This window comes from Cavia porcellus, unplaced genomic scaffold, assembly GCF_034190915.1.
Source record: "Cavia porcellus strain 051 isolate PalLab524CR breed Dunkin Hartley unplaced genomic scaffold, mCavPor4.1 scaffold_1, whole genome shotgun sequence".
NCBI classification, from domain to species: domain Eukaryota; kingdom Metazoa; phylum Chordata; class Mammalia; order Rodentia; family Caviidae; genus Cavia; species Cavia porcellus.
The window spans coordinates 135085371-135104089 of NW_026947484.1; the positions used below are offsets into that span (position 1 = coordinate 135085371).

General features: G+C 35.9%; 1 protein-coding gene across 4 annotated transcripts in view; it reads right to left on the minus strand.

Annotated features, from left to right (window-relative positions):
* Window positions 1-18719, minus strand: part of Csde1 (cold shock domain containing E1) — a 39490-nt gene that overhangs the window by 4021 nt on the left and 16750 nt on the right. For 3 of the 4 annotated variants that reach the window (XM_063255844.1, XM_063255834.1, XM_063255850.1), the window contains 15 exons: window positions 17602-17800; window positions 16318-16427; window positions 15826-15918; window positions 15111-15208; window positions 12536-12617; window positions 11962-12090; window positions 11741-11866; window positions 11014-11226; window positions 9649-9789; window positions 9396-9560; window positions 7127-7234; window positions 6300-6475; window positions 5278-5390; window positions 4025-4144; window positions 694-872 (listed from right to left, as the gene is read on the minus strand). In XM_063255844.1, coding sequence (XP_063111914.1) covers window positions 694-872; window positions 4025-4144; window positions 5278-5390; window positions 6300-6475; window positions 7127-7234; window positions 9396-9560; window positions 9649-9789; window positions 11014-11226; window positions 11741-11866; window positions 11962-12090; window positions 12536-12617; window positions 15111-15208; window positions 15826-15918; window positions 16318-16427; window positions 17602-17800 — 2052 coding nt within the window. The remainder of the gene's footprint in view (window positions 1-693; window positions 873-4024; window positions 4145-5277; window positions 5391-6299; window positions 6476-7126; window positions 7235-9395; window positions 9561-9648; window positions 9790-11013; window positions 11227-11740; window positions 11867-11961; window positions 12091-12535; window positions 12618-15110; window positions 15209-15825; window positions 15919-16317; window positions 16428-17601; window positions 17801-18719) is intronic. The other variant, XM_063255823.1, reaches the window with a different exon arrangement.

Below are 18719 nucleotides of genomic sequence, written 5' to 3' on the forward strand. Positions count from 1 at the left end.
TGTGCCACCACACTCAGCCTCTTAACTATGTTCAGTTCTGAAACTTGTTAAGTGTTCAAACACAAATTTGGAACAACTGGGTTTCACAACGCAAGTATCACTATATTCATTGCATGGATGGTGAAAAACATTTTCTCTGTGAACTCAGGAATTTCCTTGAGATTTCAGTACTAAGATTAGTTCTGTGCTCTCAGCTTATTTTACTAACACTTTGAAATAAGGCTTTTAAAGTGTGGGCTGCCAAGGAAGGTCCATGGTTCTTTTATTCTGGTTTAACTCCAAACTTCCTTTCGCTAAGATGTAATGTTTATTCCTAATGATTAATTTTTATATCTCTTTGCTAAGACAGTTGTTTTCTCATCATTTTCTTCCTATTTTTATAAACCATCCCAAACCACTCCATGGTGTCACACACCTATAATCCCAGCACCCAGGAGGCTGAAGCAGGACTACCATGATGAGTTCAAGGCCAGCGGGGCTACACAAGAGTTCAAAGCCAGCCTGAACTACATAGTGAGATGCCTGTCTCAAAAAACAACAAAACAAATAGAAGCAAAACAAGCAAACCACTTTATGGAATGAAGTAAAAACCCTAATGAATGCTGCTGATGCTCCCAAGGCTAAAAAACAGGCAAGGCTTTGGTTAGCAATTCTCAAAAAGATCAACTTCAGATGTAGAAGTGCTGTACTTACCTGATCTTTCACACACTCCACTGTGGCCCTACGCAGGGGTGTGATATTGTAGGCCATAGTCTGTGCATTTTGGCCCAGGACACACAACTGGAACTTAACACTCTCCCCTTTCTGTAGGCAATCCCCTTTGTTGGCCATCCCAACTATGCCAAATGGATACACCTCACCTTTCATATCCCCTGTAACGAAAACAAGTACAAAGTCTAAAAACTGGTATTTCACAACAATTCTCTACTGATGGACCTAGTATTTGTAAAAAGTTGCAAAAAAAGTGTTGTTCCCTTAAATATCCCTCCTTTACCTTCTATCTTTATCTCCCAAATTTTACTTTAAAGCCAAAAAGAATCCCTGGGGTGGAGTGGGGTGGGGTACAGTTTTGAAACTGAGGACATTTCAAATATGTTACATCCCAGGCCTACCTTTTTTTTCTTGATTTTGAAACAGGGTCATTGTACAACACACGTGCTGAGCTTTAATTTGTCAGGTCCGCTCAAACCATTTTCCAAATCAGAGTTCACAACTTTTTTAATACGTTCACAACAGAGCTGTAATACCTATGTCTCATTGTGAAGTGGTATAACTGTTTCAACTGGGCAGCTTTTTATTTTATTACTAAAAGTTAAACAAAAGTTATTAGATCCATTTGTATCAACAGTGCTGCCCAATGGGACAGTCATATATTTATGAGTAGTGGTTCAAACAAGCTGGAAAACCTTAAAAGGCCAAATGATAAATAAGCTAGCAAGCCCTCCTGTCTGTCAGAATACTTGACTCTGCTGTTTAGGGAAAAAGCAACCAAAGGCACTATGTAAACAATTATATTCCTGCTTTTGCAAAACTGCCTACAAAAGCAAGCCCTTCCCAGTGTAAAGTTGCCTAGAGGCCAATGCAGGATATATACAGTATGTTAAACAGAATTCAGCTGCTTATCAATTTAACCTTCAGATAAACCCAAAAAATTAACAAAGACAAACAGGCAAGAAATGGAAACTTCAAAACTCAAAATGCCTTAATCACTCTCTTGGTAAATACAGGGGAAACAAATTTGTAGGGAACAAGAGGTGTGAGATTATTCAAATAGATCAAGTCATATAACAGAATGATAAAGGTTGTAACCACCACTTATTAAGGACTCATTCAACTCACATTTAATTTTCCTTCTTTCTTTCGTTCTTTCTGTCTTTTTGTTTTTTGAGACAGGTTCTCTCTATCCAGTTCAGGTTGGCCTTGAGCTCACTTTGTAGCCTAAGCAGGTCTCAAACTCAACAATCCTCCTGCCTCAGCCTGCCGAGTGCTGGGATTACAGGCATGAGCTACCACACCCAGCTAACATTTAATTTTCATAAAATATTCTAACACAGTAAAGCTGAAGAAACTTAACTAGGCAAGATTTAACAACTCAAGATTATACAGCTAAGAAATGTTCAGACACAGTTATGTGCAACTCCAAGACTTTATACTGAATTATCTGAGTTCTAAATAAGAGTTCTTACAACAAAGTAAAAAAATGTGATCTTTCTAGTCCTACAAAAACTCTAGGCTGATAGTTCCAAAATGTTTTTTTCCACAAAAATCTTTTGACTATATCCTATAGCCAGTATTAAGAAATAAATGGATTCAGGATAGGAGGTGCAAAAGGAATAAAAAGCAATGTTATATATCTAGATGTCAGGAGAAAGGGTTAAAGGGAGAGGAGGGGAGGTGGGGGAAAAAAAAACCCAAGTTACATCACATAAAAATACAAATTTTCTATGATGTGAATATTACATGTAACTAAAATGTATCAATAAAATCTGATTGAAAAAAATATCTAGATGTCCGCCTAAAGCTTCATGTGATCACTGACAATCTTTGGAAGGTTAAGTGGATTTTGGAGATTCTATAGCTGGCTTGATGCTGTAAGTGAGGTCTGGATGGAAGAAGTGGATTGCTGGAGATGTGGCATGCATGAAAGGACTTACTGCTTCTTCAGCTCTTCTACTGATACTCTCTGCTTCTTGGATGCTATGCCTTGAGCAACTCTCCTTTACCAAGCCCCCAGTGCTATGCTGTCCTCCCTTGAAGCCAGCTGACTATGGACTGAAATGTGAGCCAAAATAACTCTCTTCCTCTAAAAGTCACAAGTGGGTATAAGGTATTGTCTCAGCAAGTAAGACAAGCAGCATATCTGATGAAAGGGCAATTTGATACCATTTTGTGACTTAGAAGTTCATACTGCATGGCCTGTTTACAGATGCTGTGTCATGATGGCATTGAGACTTGCTATAAAGTCAATTCTTACTGGAATCTTGGAAAGGCAGTGGTTTTATCTGAAATAAAAATCCCTAAGAATCTTATGCAACGAAGAAACAGCTTATCAAAAGTTTCATTCTTTCTCCGAAATGACCTCTTCTCCCTCACTTAACATCCTTCCTGACTTATAGATGACACAAAACTTTATTCTCTTTGGAAGCCTAGCATTATTTCCGATTGACAGGTTACCATATTCATAAGTGGGCTATAATATGTATATGTCACTGCTAGACAGCCCTCATTTGAATGTATTACCACCAGTGGTACATGTATGACGATCTCATTAGGTGGTACAAGTTGGTAGGCACATACTTCTGATCTGCTCCATTATTATGTGATATGGTAATCTCAAATCATCCAGAGTTCCCTATTTCTACTTCACTTACTTAGTACACAGATTATATAAAGTCTTTTTCATTATGACTATTGGAGGAAAGGGCGTAAGACATTCCTGAAGATGGGCAGAAAAAGTATTAAGTTGAAAACAGAGAGATCCCTGTAGATGAAAAGTTGGATCTCCACAGAATCTTACATTACAAAACAAGTCAAACTTTTGCACAAACTAAAAATATTTATAAAACTCAATGGTTAATATAACCAGTGAATAAGAATGAAAGTGTTTATTACCATTCTGATATTAAATGTATATTTTTAGTGTGAGATTGTGTTCTGAGACTGTGTCAGTGAAACATAGTTGCTTATGTTTCAATCATATGCTCGCAGAGCACTGGTTTATCACAATTTAAATCCAGACTGACCTCATTTCTAAATATAAAAATAAAAACCAGGCATAGAGGAGAGAGAAAGACTCCTCTTAACTCAGTTTCTGTCTGTGTTTTCTTTTGTGGGGGGAGGGGGAGGGTGTTACTAAGATTGAACACAAAGCCTCACACATGCCAGGAAAGCACTGTGACATCCAAAGTCCTCCTTAATCTAACTTTTAAAAAACCCGCACACTGTAATGAACTCCAGAGTTTAAAACCTTCAAAATGCTCATCAACAGGCACACAAAATTACAAGCCATCAGGGAAGTGCTTACCCTCTTCCACAATCTCAATCATTCCTTGATACTCAGTCTGTGTTGGATCAACACTTCTCAGAGGGCGAATAACTTTACCAGAGTAGATGGTGGGATCAGCTTCCTCAGTAATACCATTCACTATAAAACAAAGGCATGTATACATCACATTCAACCACCTTATAAGAGTATCTGTAAATGTTAACAAAGTAAGCTGGTTGTACAATTCTTTTATTATTGTTACCTTTTTTTTTTTTTTTTTTGGCACCAGGAACTCAACTCAGAACCTTGCACTTATGTCACTAAGCTACATCCCCAGCCCTATCTAGTATTCTTAAAATGAGACAGGGAACCTGAAACCAAGTTTTACTTCCAGAACAGTTGGGTGACTTAAAAAAACTTCCATCAAACTAAAATGCTAATTTTACAAAATACAGTATATGCAACCTGTTTAGGGGATTAACAAGTACTCGTTTTAAAAACACTTCTTGTACATTCTCCCTTTTTCCAGGTGACCAAAAAATGTCATCTTTGTAGAAGGCCTTTTCTGGTCTCTAAAATGAAAATGTCAATACTTACACTCATTATAGGTTGTTCTGATTTATCTTGTTTACCACGTATTATCTTTTCTAATCAACCAACACTCAATATTTTACTCCTCTTTATCCATTTTTTCCCATCAAATAATAAACTTGATGAAAACAGGGATATATCTGACTTTACTGTATTCCCAGTGTATAAAAATCACATGCCTAGATACTCATGGAAATGAAAAGAATGAGTTCAGTTATCATTGCTCTGAGTCTCAAGACAAAATGTCTTGGGGAATTTTAGATGAAAGCCAAATCTTAGTTGTCTTTCAATGATCAGAGATCATAATCAATTAGTGATTTTCATAATTTTCCATTTACATTCATTGTCCAAAAACAGCTTTCTATTGGAATGCTTCACCTTAACCCTATGGCAACTTATATACACATGGGTTATTTTTTTAAAGAGACATTTACCACTTATTACCTAAAATATCTAGCCTCTAAAACTTCAGTGAACATCACTGTCATTTGAAGAACTTTTAAAATTCAGTAGTTCGGGGATAGGATCAGAGAACCTACATTTCTAATGACAAGCAGCCAGGTTATATAATACTTAACTGGGTGTGAGTATCATACTTCATTCAGGAGGATACCAAGGAACAGCAGATGTAGTGCTGGGTCTTGTCTTCCTCCCCCTAACATACCCTGTATCTTCCACTAAGCATAAGCTGAATTTCTTACCTGAGTGAGTTTTGTTTACTTTTTCAGCACTGACTTTGTTGCCTTTGCCTTTGGACAAACTGTATTCAACCATGTCCCCCAGTTCCAGGCTATCAACATCACCAGAGAATTCACTAAGGGAAGAGAAAATGACATTTAAATAAGACATTATCACAAACATCAACAGTGGCAAGCAGCCTTTTTTTTTTTTTTACAATATTCATGGAATGGTTACTTATGATGGATATTGTTTTGAGTACTTTATATACTGATTCATTTAAATTACTTTTAAAACTCAAGAGGTCTGTGGTGGAGCCAGAGAATTTCCATTCCCAGCCACCATCCTCTATAAAAGAGTATAGCAGTCCCTGCCATTTGAGTTGCACACTTTCACAGGTATAACTGTTGGATTACAAGCAAATCTTACTTAACATGCTCTCTCGGAACAGAACTCATTTGTAAGTTGGAGATTTACTATGCCACTATTCTCAGCTTCAAGATAATGGAACTAAAATACTAAGAAGTGAATTCTTTGACAAAAATTATGATACCAACATCATGAATGATAGCACCCATATTCAAAACTGAAACAATATGGTTCTGGTTCTGAGAGCTTACATCTTAACCACTATGCTATATATCAAATGTAAAACTATCTTAAAAAAAAAAAAAACCCAATGTATAACTATCTGGTATCAACATATAAGACAACGTATTTCTTCAATGAAGCAGAAAGGCTCTTTTCCAATATTCAAAAACAGCACAGGCCTTTTTCTATCTTTTGGTCACATATTTCCTATACAGAGGTAGATGATTAACTTTAGAATGTATCTTTACGTAATTTTACCAATATGAAATCTGGAATTTAAAAAAATAATGAACCAAAAATGCATAAACAACTTTTTTTTAGTGTGCTACAGGAGTCAAACGTGGGCCCCTGCTCATGCTTTACCAATGAGCTGCACCCCACTTTCCATTGAAACATTTCTGGCTCTAATGTTACAACAATGAAAAGCTTTAAGTTCCCAAAAGACATTCCTCACCTGTAATGGAAAAAGATCTCTTTATCATGATTGGCTGTTTCAATAAATCCAAAATTAACTTTCAGAGTTGCCACATAACCCAAGAGTCTCTTGGAGTTGGAATTACGACCCAAAAGTCGTACACAAGTTGCAATCTGCTGCCCAGGCCTCTGTTTGTCACTAATACTAAATTCAACCTGTGAAAAATAGGATCATCAATACTTTATTACTTCTATGGGTTCTTTAATCTGAAAATGAGAGCTGAAACTCCTCCATACCATGCTTTGCATTTCTAGAAATCCTTAGTAATTATTTTCATAGAACAAATTTCCACCAAAACTAACATTCCTACGCTTAGTCCCATTTTAAGGAATTCTTTCTTAAAATAGGATTTTCCGAAAAAGATTGACAGTAAAATATTTATGTAAATATTATCGTTTACTTAAGCACTATGAACTGTGCTAGACTGTACACCAAATTAGAATCTCATACATTGGTAAATATGTTCATAGTGTTTCCAAAACCCTATGGAGTCCTATATAGTATAATATTTAATAACTCATTAAAACTTCTTTACCAATATTATCAGTCTTATCTAAGCTAGTGGATTTAAGTATGTCCTATCTAATGCTTAAATCTGATTCCTCAAGAAGTTCTAACAAAAAGCTTGTTAGACCCTGTTCTAAATTTTGGAGCTGCTTTTAAGTAGAAAGTTGATCATGTATTCAACCTACCAAATGCAAAACAACAAAATCTTAATTAAAACAATAAAATTTAAAGAAATCATCCTATAACTTTTTGATTAAGATGACTATCTTTAACCTCCAATTAAAGCAAATTTATCTTACCTTATCTCCTATCTGAGGAGAAGTAGATCCTTCCACATCCTTAGCTTGAAAAGCAATTGTTAGTTTCACTCCACAATCATCATAAACAATAATGCCATCCTCAGCCTCCTAAAAAAAAGAAATGGAATACAATAAAAACAAGCTTAGGAGTGAAACAATACAAGCAACTATTCTTTTAAAGTAAAAAACTAGCAGAGCTATAGAAATTTCTTATTTCTAACCAAGTGGAAATTCTGTACAGAAGCCGCCAAAGTTTCCTGTATTATTCTACATAGGACTCCATAGTGTTTTGGAAACATTATGAACATATTTACCAATGTATGAGATTCTAATTTGGTATACAATCTAGCACAGTTCGTAATGCTTAAGTAAATGATAATGTGTCGATATATCAACAGTTCTACAATGACATTTACTTTACTGAAATTTTTTCTTCGAGACAGGTTTTCACTATGTAGTTTAGGCTGGCCTTGAATGCATTCAAAATGATCCTCTTACTTCAGCCTCTCCAGTGTTGGGATTACAGGCGTGCAACTGTCACACCCAGCCACTTTACTGAATACTTATAATACACATTTTGTATTATCAAATTTGTTACAGGAAGACCACCTTCACAGTTAACTTTTCCCCTCACTTCGCCAATTGCCAATGTCTTAGGAAATAAAATAAACTTGGCCAAGTTATAACAGCTAGTCCAACAGTGGTTTTTTTCTTTTAATTGTTTTTTCTAAAGACAGTGTTTTTCATACTGTCCAAGTTGGTCTGGCACTATGAACTCATGGTGGTTCTCCAGCCTCAGTCTTCTGAGTCCTGGGATTAGAGGTGTGCCCCACCCACCACACCTGGCTGACAGCACTTTTCAACAGAAATCTTTTCCTTGGAGCAATGTCTAAATTCTTTAGTGTAACAATCACATTCTCAATCTGGCCACATCTTGATTTTTCATTCTCATTTCCCCTGTCCTTAATCACCCAAAACAAAAAACAGACCACCATCTTGCTTTCAACTTACTGCTTTCTAAAGAAATCTAGACCTTTTCTCATTTGTACGTCTTTTCTGTGAGAAATGACTTATCTCCACAAAGTATTGAGTATCAATACTTAGTGGAACTATCCCAGATCCTGCTTATTAAAACTTTTCTAAGAGCACTTTTATTGACTAAGGGTGCGTAGGTGGTGTTTCCCTGGGAATGAATGCATGGAATGCTAAATTTTACCCCGCCCTTTTCTGAACAGGTCTAAATTGCCCTCAAGCCTCAAACTTGTTATCTTCCTGCCTCAACATCCTAAGCACTGGGATTATAGGCACCTGCTGCTGTGCCCAAGTACCAAATGATACTGTTTTTTTGACCTGCTGCGGAGTGAACCTGGGACCTTATGCATGTTAGGCAAGCAATTTATCACTAAAATACATTAGCCCTCCTACTCCTTTGTGAGATGCCCATGGTAGCTTTGAATCTGTAATCATTCTGCTTCAGTCATACAAGTAGCTGAGGTTATAAATATGTGTAACCACATCCAGTATATCTCACTAATTTTTAGAGGCAAGGTCTTTCATGTATAGACCAGGCTGACCTTGAACCGACTAAATTATCTGGTTGGCTTCAAAATATGAACCAGAATTACAGGCATGTGTGGCACTACACTGGGCCCCTTATTGACTTTTTCCTTTAGATTTTTTGAGACAGAGTCTCACTATATAGACCAGGTTAGCCTCAAACTTGTAGCAATTTTCCTGCCTCAACCTGAGTACTGAGATTACAAGCATATACCCAGACCTCTGGCATCTTCCTGACTTCTAAGAGCAGTATTTTCTACACAAATTAATTCTTCATCTTTTGTTATGGAGAAAAACTATCTTAAGCATTTTTGTATTTCCTCGTCACTATTTTTCCAATAAATGAGAGTCCAAATATAAGAACAGAATCTACTCAATCCTAAAAGTTTTAACTTGTTTAGAATACATTACTAGTGTTTTTGATGAATGGTTCTCAAATGGAGGCATCTAACAATATCTGGAGAAATGTCTGTCTAGCTATCACACTGGGAAGGGATAGGAGATATTGGTCTCTCCTTAGGTATAGACAGGGTGCTATTAAATAGCCTACTTTCTATAGCAAAGAATCATACCAAAATATCAACTTTAAGAAACTTTACTTCACCATTAATATTATGAGGAATTCTTAAACAATATTCCATTTATTACGTGCAAGTAAAAGAGTAGAACAGAGCACTACAAAAAAAAAAAAGGAAAATCACATAAACCATACCTTCTCCTTGGCTTTATTGGGGCTAGTGGTTTTAGGATTGGAAAAAGTGGCTTCTTTTTCTACAGTGCCCAGAAAACGATGCTCTGAATGAGAATGGAATGACACCGTGCCCTTGGGAAGTTTTTTAATCCTAATAGCATGATTTCTTTGGGCAGAGAGCATATCCTACAAGTGATTAAACAAAATTAACTTTAGAACTGACATGAAACATCAGAAAACTACTTTTGAAATTCTCTTCTGAAATGCTACTCACAGGAACCACAGTAAATTCTACTTCATCTGCAATATGAAGTTGGTTCCCATCCAGAATTTCACTGAAGTGGAAGAACATACGAGCATCCCGATCCACACACTTGATGAAACCAAACCCATCTCTCATGGCAGCGATTACACCCTGAAACCCAAGTAACATGTCAAGTAAGGGAACATTCAAGTTTGAAAGCATCACTGACTCTTTAAGAATTTTCCCTACACATAATCCAAATATCGACATTTTAATTTTTTCACTTAAATAAAATCATTACTTTCAATATAGTAACGCAACCTCAGTAATTTCCCAAACCTTGCCAGATGCTACTCCTTGGCAAGTACCGAAAGCCCAAACTGAATGATATAACTCCCAAAGACTTAAAAAATTTACCCATTGAAGTTTAAAAGTTGGTAACAAAGGTCAATTCTTTTTTATGTGAGTTTAAGCACAGGAAAAACTTGAATTAAGTCAAGAAAAAAAAAGAAAACTTTTTGAGGTTTTGTTCTTTTTATTACGTTATTAGCTCTGTGAGGGCATTATATCTGCAATACCTGCGGCACTCAAAATATTACTGCAACAACACAATTATCAACAATACAACAGAGTACATATTGCATGTTTACTATTGTAGAGGTGATTATTCTGTGTTGGAGTAAACAATATTCTGGCACTAAATCCCTGCCAAGTCCTGTGGTAATCAAGCTATCTATTCCCTACTACAAAGGAAAACATCCCACCTGAGGTTATTAGAATTTTAAATCATAAGTTCAAACCTTCAAACTACGTTAGAAACACAAACTTTAAGTGTTAAATAAGATTGGTTCCTGAAAAATCAAAGATTAAAAAGTGTTAAGAAATTTAAAAATTTCATTGAATGTACCTGGTTTCAATGACAATATTAAGATGTACTGCAGATGGAATGAACACACATGGAATTAAATATAAATTATGCCTGAGAAAGTTCACCTGAGTCTGTAAAATATAACAATTCTGGCACACATCATTCTAGGACATATCCATTATCTTAGGAAAACAATTTTGGAAAATCTAATTGTTACAGTAACAGGCCTGAATCTATTCACTTTTCATGTTGAAGGATCAGAGAACCAGACTCACAAAACAGCTTAGCAGTCATCTTGTCCAGGTTTTCAACTTACAAACTTTTCCACAAATATTTTCAAGATAAATAGCCGAGGCAGATGTCACCCCAAACTCGCTTGAATGTCTGTGGTTCCTAAGTACCTTAACAAGGTAACTTCCCAATAGGGTAATTAACTTATAAGAACTTTAATTTAGTGGTACAAATTGAACGTAAGACAAATCCCTTCACATTTTACACAGGTCCAATCAATAATAATGAATACTTACCATTTCTCTAGCTTCATTAGTGAACTGAAATGTATTTGATAGAACTTCTATATTGGTTGCTCGTTCTAACTTGTCCCGTCTGTCTGTTGAAATATTAAACCTAACGTGGTCACCTTCAAGCAGGGTCACCTTGGATTTTGTATCTTTATCTCCAAATGGAAGTTCTTTAGGAATCACAAAATCAACTTTGATTCGTCCTGGCAGTGGGTCATTCTGATGAGAAGAGAACATATTTTTAGGTGGAGATTTCTCATCCTTCCTAGTTCTAAGTTAAACAAGAAAAATACAAAGAGCAAACTCAAATTATTTATAATATAGTTTCCTGAAGGAAAATAAAGGTGTTGACAACATTAAGTTCAATTTCAAAGTTTCATGTCTGGTTGTCACATGATGCAACCATAAAAATCTTAACACTGCAGTTTAAGATCCCACACTCTAGTATGAAGAGATTTTACTTAACAATATTTCTAGTCTTTTAATAGTTCACATTTCTTCAGCAACAATGCCATCCATCTTCTTACCTCTTCCACCAAAACAGAAGTCAGGGAGGGACTGAAGAGGAGAAAACAAATATACATCCAAACTGCAACTGCAGTGTGCTTAAGATATGTTCCACTCTTATACAACTACACTAATAGTATGGAATAAAATTCCAGTGTGCAACATATACCACACTGTTCTATTACTAATGAGGCAAAAAAGAATGCTTCTGGAAAAGATAACGTACCTGGTTTTTACTGGGTACTTTTGGGATAACTTTGGTTACAGTTCCTTCAAAATGTTCAATGCTGATATCTTCAAAAATGACTGTTCCTTGAGGCAATAATCTGACATCTGTTGCAACTTCTTTACCCTAAATCAAAAAGGGGTGGGGCACAAAAACTTTCAACTATTTCACAAAAATGTAATCCACTATCAAAAGGCCAGAGAAGAAGAGAGCTATCTTACATTTCTGTCCTTGATTGTGAATTCCACATCATCTCCAGGCTGCAAGGTTTCCAGGTCACCTTTAAACTCACTGTAGTGGAAGAATATCTCTTTTACAACATCACCTCTTTCAATAAAGCCAAATGCCTCCTAAAGCAAACCAGACAAAAACCAAACAGAAAATCCAGAAACATTATTACACTTGGTAAGAATTTATGATTGCAACTTAAACACAATAAGCCTTTTCATATTATACTGCTATTAGAGTAAGAATTTAAAGTTTAATATTATCAATGAGAGGATCCCTCCAAAGATCTCACTGTTCTTTGAGATTACTAAGTCTATCTAGTTAGGTCTGGCCTTGAACTCATAGCAATCCTCCTGCCTCAGCCTCCTGAGTGCAGGGATCACAGGTGTGTACACCAGGCCCAGCTCAAAACACCTATTTTCAACACCACCAACTGAATTAGCAACCAAGGAATTTTAAGAGCTTTGTTTCAAGGTAAATGGTGAAATATTTTTTATAGCAGAAGATAGATGTGAAGAATAAATGTGAAGCAGTCCAAAACGAATTCTCAAATCTGCTGACACTTACCTTCATGGCACAAACTACCCCCTGACAGCGGGCTTGTTTCTTTTTCAACAGCATAATGTTACGAGCACTTACAGCACCAGTACTAGAAAAGAGTAAAGAAAGGGAAATAAAAAGTGTCAAAAATACACTGCGGGGGGGGGGGGGGGGGGAGACCGACCACTAGCTGACACATAGGCTGGAAAAATAAGGTTTTGTAGCTTTAAAACTTATGGGCGACTATGAACAAATAGAAGATTTATGATAGCTAATCCTTTTTATATAGCTTCACATCCTCAAGCCTTCCTAATCTTTTAAACTTAGGATATTTTCTATTGAACTGTTACTTCTTTGTAAAAAAATTACTTTACATATGATGTTGTACTCTTCCTTTTCTGTCTCAACAAAAGCACTGGAATAGACACAAATGGAATACTACCCAAAACACTAAATTTTTAAAGGTTATTGAAAAAAAAGTTTGAATGAAAATACTGAAGAATGTACTGTCAACTGAGGTACTAGTGATAAAGATGAATTTTAAGAGATAGTCTGTTATCAACAAATACTAACTTTAGTAGCTATCTCAATATTTTTAACAAGTACAAAGTAAAATGTGAGTAAATGAAGCATTTTTACATTTTAGAGAATTCCCTATGTTTTAAAAATGGCATTCACCTCCCATTGGAGAAATTAAACAAATTAAGAGATATCACATGTTGCTCTAATGCCCTTATATAACAGTTGAAATGTAAATTCGATTTTGTTTTATTAAAGATACCACACAGACTATGTAATATACAACAGTATTGTCAATATACCTGTTTTAAGAGCTGCAGACCTAGAAATTAGTTCCCTTAATTCTTCACAAATGGTAATTTCCCTTTATAACAATTTAGATTAACAGAAAAATCCTGTTTTTTTTGCCACTTGCTGCAGATTTAAACACTGTATGAATCTAACCAATTAACAGTGAGAATTTTATACTTCATTTTACAGATGAAGAAACTTACCAAGTAAAGCTATTATGAGTATTAAGAACTTTATAAAAAAGTATTTAATATAAATGCTTGGCACATAACAATAACTTAATAAAGGTTAAATAAAGCCCTATCATTAGCTTCCTCCTTAAATTCAAGATTTATTTGATTTTTGGACTTCAGGTTAAATTGAGGCCTTCAGACTGGAATTGCAACTATTGGTACCCACAACTCAGTCTCATTTTTTCCACCCTTGCCAAAAGGTATGATTCAAGGCAAGTAACACTGTATGTACTCTTAAAATTTCTCTTCCATATGCTATTGAAAAGTGTATCCTAGCACTTTCTCCAACCTCCTATTTTTAAGTTCCTTCTCGTTACATCTCATCTGTACTCCTAAAACAAAAACATTTACTCCTCGGTTTTCTTAACTATACTTTCCTTAAATGCTTATGCAAATGTATCCCACAGCTATGTTTCCTGGCTGTCATTAGCTTCTAAGTTTCAGTGCTAATATGTGTAACTATAGCTGATGTGTCTACGCAAGTATACCACGAACACTTCAAACTCTCTAAGTACCACAAGTATAATCCTCCTCCCACCCTGCGTACTTTTTCCTCTATCTCATTAGGCCTGACCAAGCCAGGAAAAAAAAAAAAAGAAAAAAGAAAAAGAAACAGAAAGAAGCATTTGAGATTATTCTTCTCAATTCTAATTTTCACTTCTGTATCCCAAAACCACTGGTCTGTTTGATTTTCATCTTTCATGTTAACTCTCACATCATTATCTCTAGTCTAGAGCATCTATTCCTATTATCTAAAGCTTACCATTTCCATCACTTCCAAAAATCTACACCAATTATACTCTCAGTTTGAAATATGTCAAAGACTCTTGATTACAGTATAATGCTTAAACTTCTTGCAATCCAAACATCTCAACCTGAGTCAGTGTTGTTTTTATTTTATTTTATTCTAAATTTCAAATGAATTAAGGACAGGACTACAGCTCAGCAGTGCAACACCTGCCTGGCAAGCACGAGGTCATGAATTCCCCTCCCAGTATCCAAAACAAAACAAAACAGAACTAAGTTAAATTTTGAGTTAAGTTTCAGCTATTTCCCCAAACATGCCATGGTACTTCCTCTACCCATAATGCCTTTTCATCTTGCTAGTGACATCACACTGTGTCCTCAAAAGTTAACCTCAAAGTCACTAAACTCTGTAACAGCTGTCTGAAAACTCTGATCATGTTTTAATCACCTCTTTTCTGACACTTAAATAGGGCCTGTCACAGAATATTCAAGCCTCTAAGACTCAGCTTATGACTAAAAAATACTTTAAAAAATCATGAAAACTGTGCAGGTTTACAAATTTTTGCAGCACTGGTGATCAAACCCAGGGGCTTGCAAATGCCAGCAAGCCCTCTACCAGAGCTAAACACCCAATTCCATCTTATTTTTTTAATAGGGTTCTCACTATGTAACCTATGCTGGCTTTAGTTCTTATCACTCCCATCTCAGTCTCCTGAGTGCTGGGATTACAGATTACAGCCCAGCTTACTTCACTTAACGTGAAAACAACAAAAAAGCATTACTTAGATTGAAAGATTTTGAAAAGAACTTACTGTTTATTGTTATCAATTACAAAGTTTATTTTATCTCCTGTTTCCAGCTGAACATTCCCTTCAACATCTTCAGGGGTGTAAGTCAGGTAAAACACTTCCTGTGAATTAATAAGTTATTATTACTATCTTGGCAAGAGGCATATTCACTGTACACTGTGATTTACTTACTTAAATACCTCTTACACTGGCAATTTAAAGCCAAATTTCTTAAAATTATATGCTTTATGACAAGTAAGTTGTTTTACTCAAATAAACATACTTTCCCCTCCATAGTGCTCATGACTTTTGGGAGTCCACAGCTGAGCAGCAATCCAACTTCAAAAAGCTTACACACGGAAGCATTTGCCCAGAGACTATAGTTACATTTCAAAAAGACAATTTTTTATGTAAGGCATTCCAAACAAAAAAGCTGCAGTCAGTGCTTATTTGAACCAGAAAAAAGTCCCACCCGACAACCCCCCAAAAAGTGATTAAAAGGAGCATTTTACCTTAAATGTTCTAACTAAGGTCACACTTGGGCAAGCTAAGACACTTGGAACTCCTATGGATTTTTCCTTTTTAAATTATTTGATTATGCTGCACTTGAAGCCTCTTAGAAACCAAATTTACAACTGATTTTAGCAACTAGCTTACGTTTTCCATTTTGAATTTTTAAGTACGCTTATAGATCACATGGTGGATCAGGCAAAGGTTTAAGAAAAATACACAAGTTTACCCCATTACGTTCGTAGCATACACTCCCTGTTGGACTCTGACCGGGGGCAGCTGGAGATTTACTCTCTAAGTTGTGAGGAACAGCGCACACAACCTACCAGTCAAAAAAAAAAAAATTTCCATTGCTAATCATTTCAGGAGCAGCACTGTGCAATATAAACTGAATTTAATATCCTCTATACTAGACACAGGGATGCATTTTAATATGATCCACAAGAGGATGTCATGCTGCCAACTTTCAAACTTACAGTACATAAACTGACTGTAAGTACAGATGTAGGGTTATATAGAAAACCCAATTCAGCCTTGACCATTATTTTATTTCAGGTCAAGAAATGCCAGTGCTTCTGATATAATTTTAAAGTAGTATTCTTTATATACTATAACTCTCTTGCGTGCAAACTGAGGAGATGGGAAAGAATCTTCCTTTTCTAACGTGAAAGATACGCAAATGCAGGGCCCTAAGAAAATACAAAGCATTGAAGTTACTAACTTGTCCATTTATTCGTTCTTCAGGGTGGATTTCTGGTTTTATCTTCACTAGTTTAATAGCAATTGGTTTCCCAGTCCGCCGGTCAGATGATACTTCGAATTCAACATCATCTGGGGTGGGGGGAAAAGCGTTATTTTTGTTAGACTAACCTTGTGTGTGTGTGTGTGTGTGTGTGTGTGTGTGTGTGTGTGTGAGACAGGATCTCATTATGCAGCTCAGGCCGGCCTTGAGCTCATTCTGTAGCCCAGACTGCTCTCAAATTCATAAAGATTCTCCTGCCTCAGCCTCCTGAGTGCTGGGATTACAGGCATGCACCAATCACATCTGGCTCAGAACCTCACTTCTGAGCTCTACTTAATAAGAAACACTGAAACAGCCTCAAACCAGCAGTTCTCAGTGTAGTCCCTGGGCCAGCAAAAGTGTAGTACCAGGAAGCAGACCACAGGCCACATTCTGCCACTCCCTGAAGACCCAGGAAGACAGCGCTGGTGAAAAAGTACACCACTTAGGCTTCCACAAAACATTTAGGTTCTCTTGACACACACTGCCTTTCCACAACCATTTTCTGGCATAGCATTAAATCTTAGTTTTCATGACATTTACACATAGTGCAAATGAGGCTATAAAAAGATCATAATCAGGGGGCTGGGGATTTAGCTCAGCGGCATAAGCGCCTGCCTTGCAAGCAGGCAGTCGTGAGTTCGATCCCCCATACCGACAAAAAAGACCAAAAAAAAAAAGATCATAATCATTCTTTTAACATCTTTGTGCTTCAGTTCCTTTTCTGTAAAATGAGGATGAAGCCTAACAAACAACAGTTATGAGGATTAACCAAAATAACACTCAACAACAGTATTTCTATTAGTCGTTCTGAGACCTTTTCAGAAGTTTAAAAATCAAATATAGTTCATAATCTTTTTACTTTAGTTTTCTGAGACAGGGTTTTACTATATGGTACAAGCTGGCCTCAAACTCAAGGCCAGCTTCCTGCCTCAGCCTCCCAAGTGCTCAGGTTATAGGTATGCAACACTATCCCTAGCAGTTTCAATCCTTTAACTCTTTCATCATCTACTGTAAAAATATTCTGGTATCTTTTACTCAACTTTGCTTTCATCTCTTAAAAAAGAACTACCATGACAAAAATTATGATACTACATACTTCAGTAACTGATAACAGCTAAATGCCAAAACTTTCAATTTTTTTTTGGACTTAAGTTTCTCCTGAAAAGTATTCTCATGAACAAGTTGACATGCAAAAGAAATTTGAAACAACTGTCAGATTACCTCCTACTTTTAAGTCCTGCAGGTTGCCATTATATTGTGAACAGTGGAAGAAAAGTCTAGCTTGACGTTCTGAACACTGAATAAATCCGTAAGAGGTTAACAGTTTTTCAATAACCCCAGTTTCACGAAGTGCTGCTGAAGTACCATTGGGGTACCCATTATGTCCATTGTTGTGGAGAAGGTTTGGATCAAAGCTCATCTGTTTTAAAAAGAAAATGAACTCAATATATATAGTGATTTATACATTATTTCCACAGTATATTAAATGTGATTATCACTAGATTTTCAATATAAAAAGCAAAGAAACTAAAGATAAAATACATAAAGGGACGATTATGGGCTTTTAGTTAAATGTTAATTTAGTTAATAAAACATTTCAGAAAAAACAATCTATAAATTATTTTAGCAAACTATATCCTTGTTAATGGCAGAATATCCACTTACCAGACAAAAGTATTTCTAATGTTTACTATTATCATTTTTGGTTTCTGGACACAGGGTCTCACTATGTAGTACAGGCTGGCCTCAAACTCATGGTAATCCTATCTCAGCCTCTCAAGTGCTGGGATTATAGGCATGTGCCTCACACCTAGCCTTGAAGTTGCTAAAGTAAAGCAACTATATTAGTAAAAGCTTTTAGCTTAAATTTCCTTTTGTATTTTTTGAGCCAGCATCTTGCTATGTAGTTCAGCCTGGCCTTGAACTCAATATATATTCTAGGACGTTTCAAACTTGTCGCAATTCTCCTTCATCAGCCTCTTGAGTGCTAAGATTACAGACATGTGCTACCATGACCAATTAAATTAATTTTAAGTAACTAAAACAACAATTGTAGACCAAACTTACTAACAGTCAAGAGATAGCAATGCAAAACTACCAAGATACTTCCTTAAGGTATTTATTAACAACTACTTTGGAACTTCAATAGACATCCTCGTAAGATTTGTTAAACCATGCATGTTGAAGGCATAAAGTTAGTGGTAATTAAGAGCACAAAAGAAAGTTTCCATGCTATACTTTACACTAGAAAGTTTTGGAGTAATATATATCTAGCTCTTTTGAAAGACAATCCAAAATAGTAAGTTAAAAAATTCCTAAGACAACACTCCAATACAGCA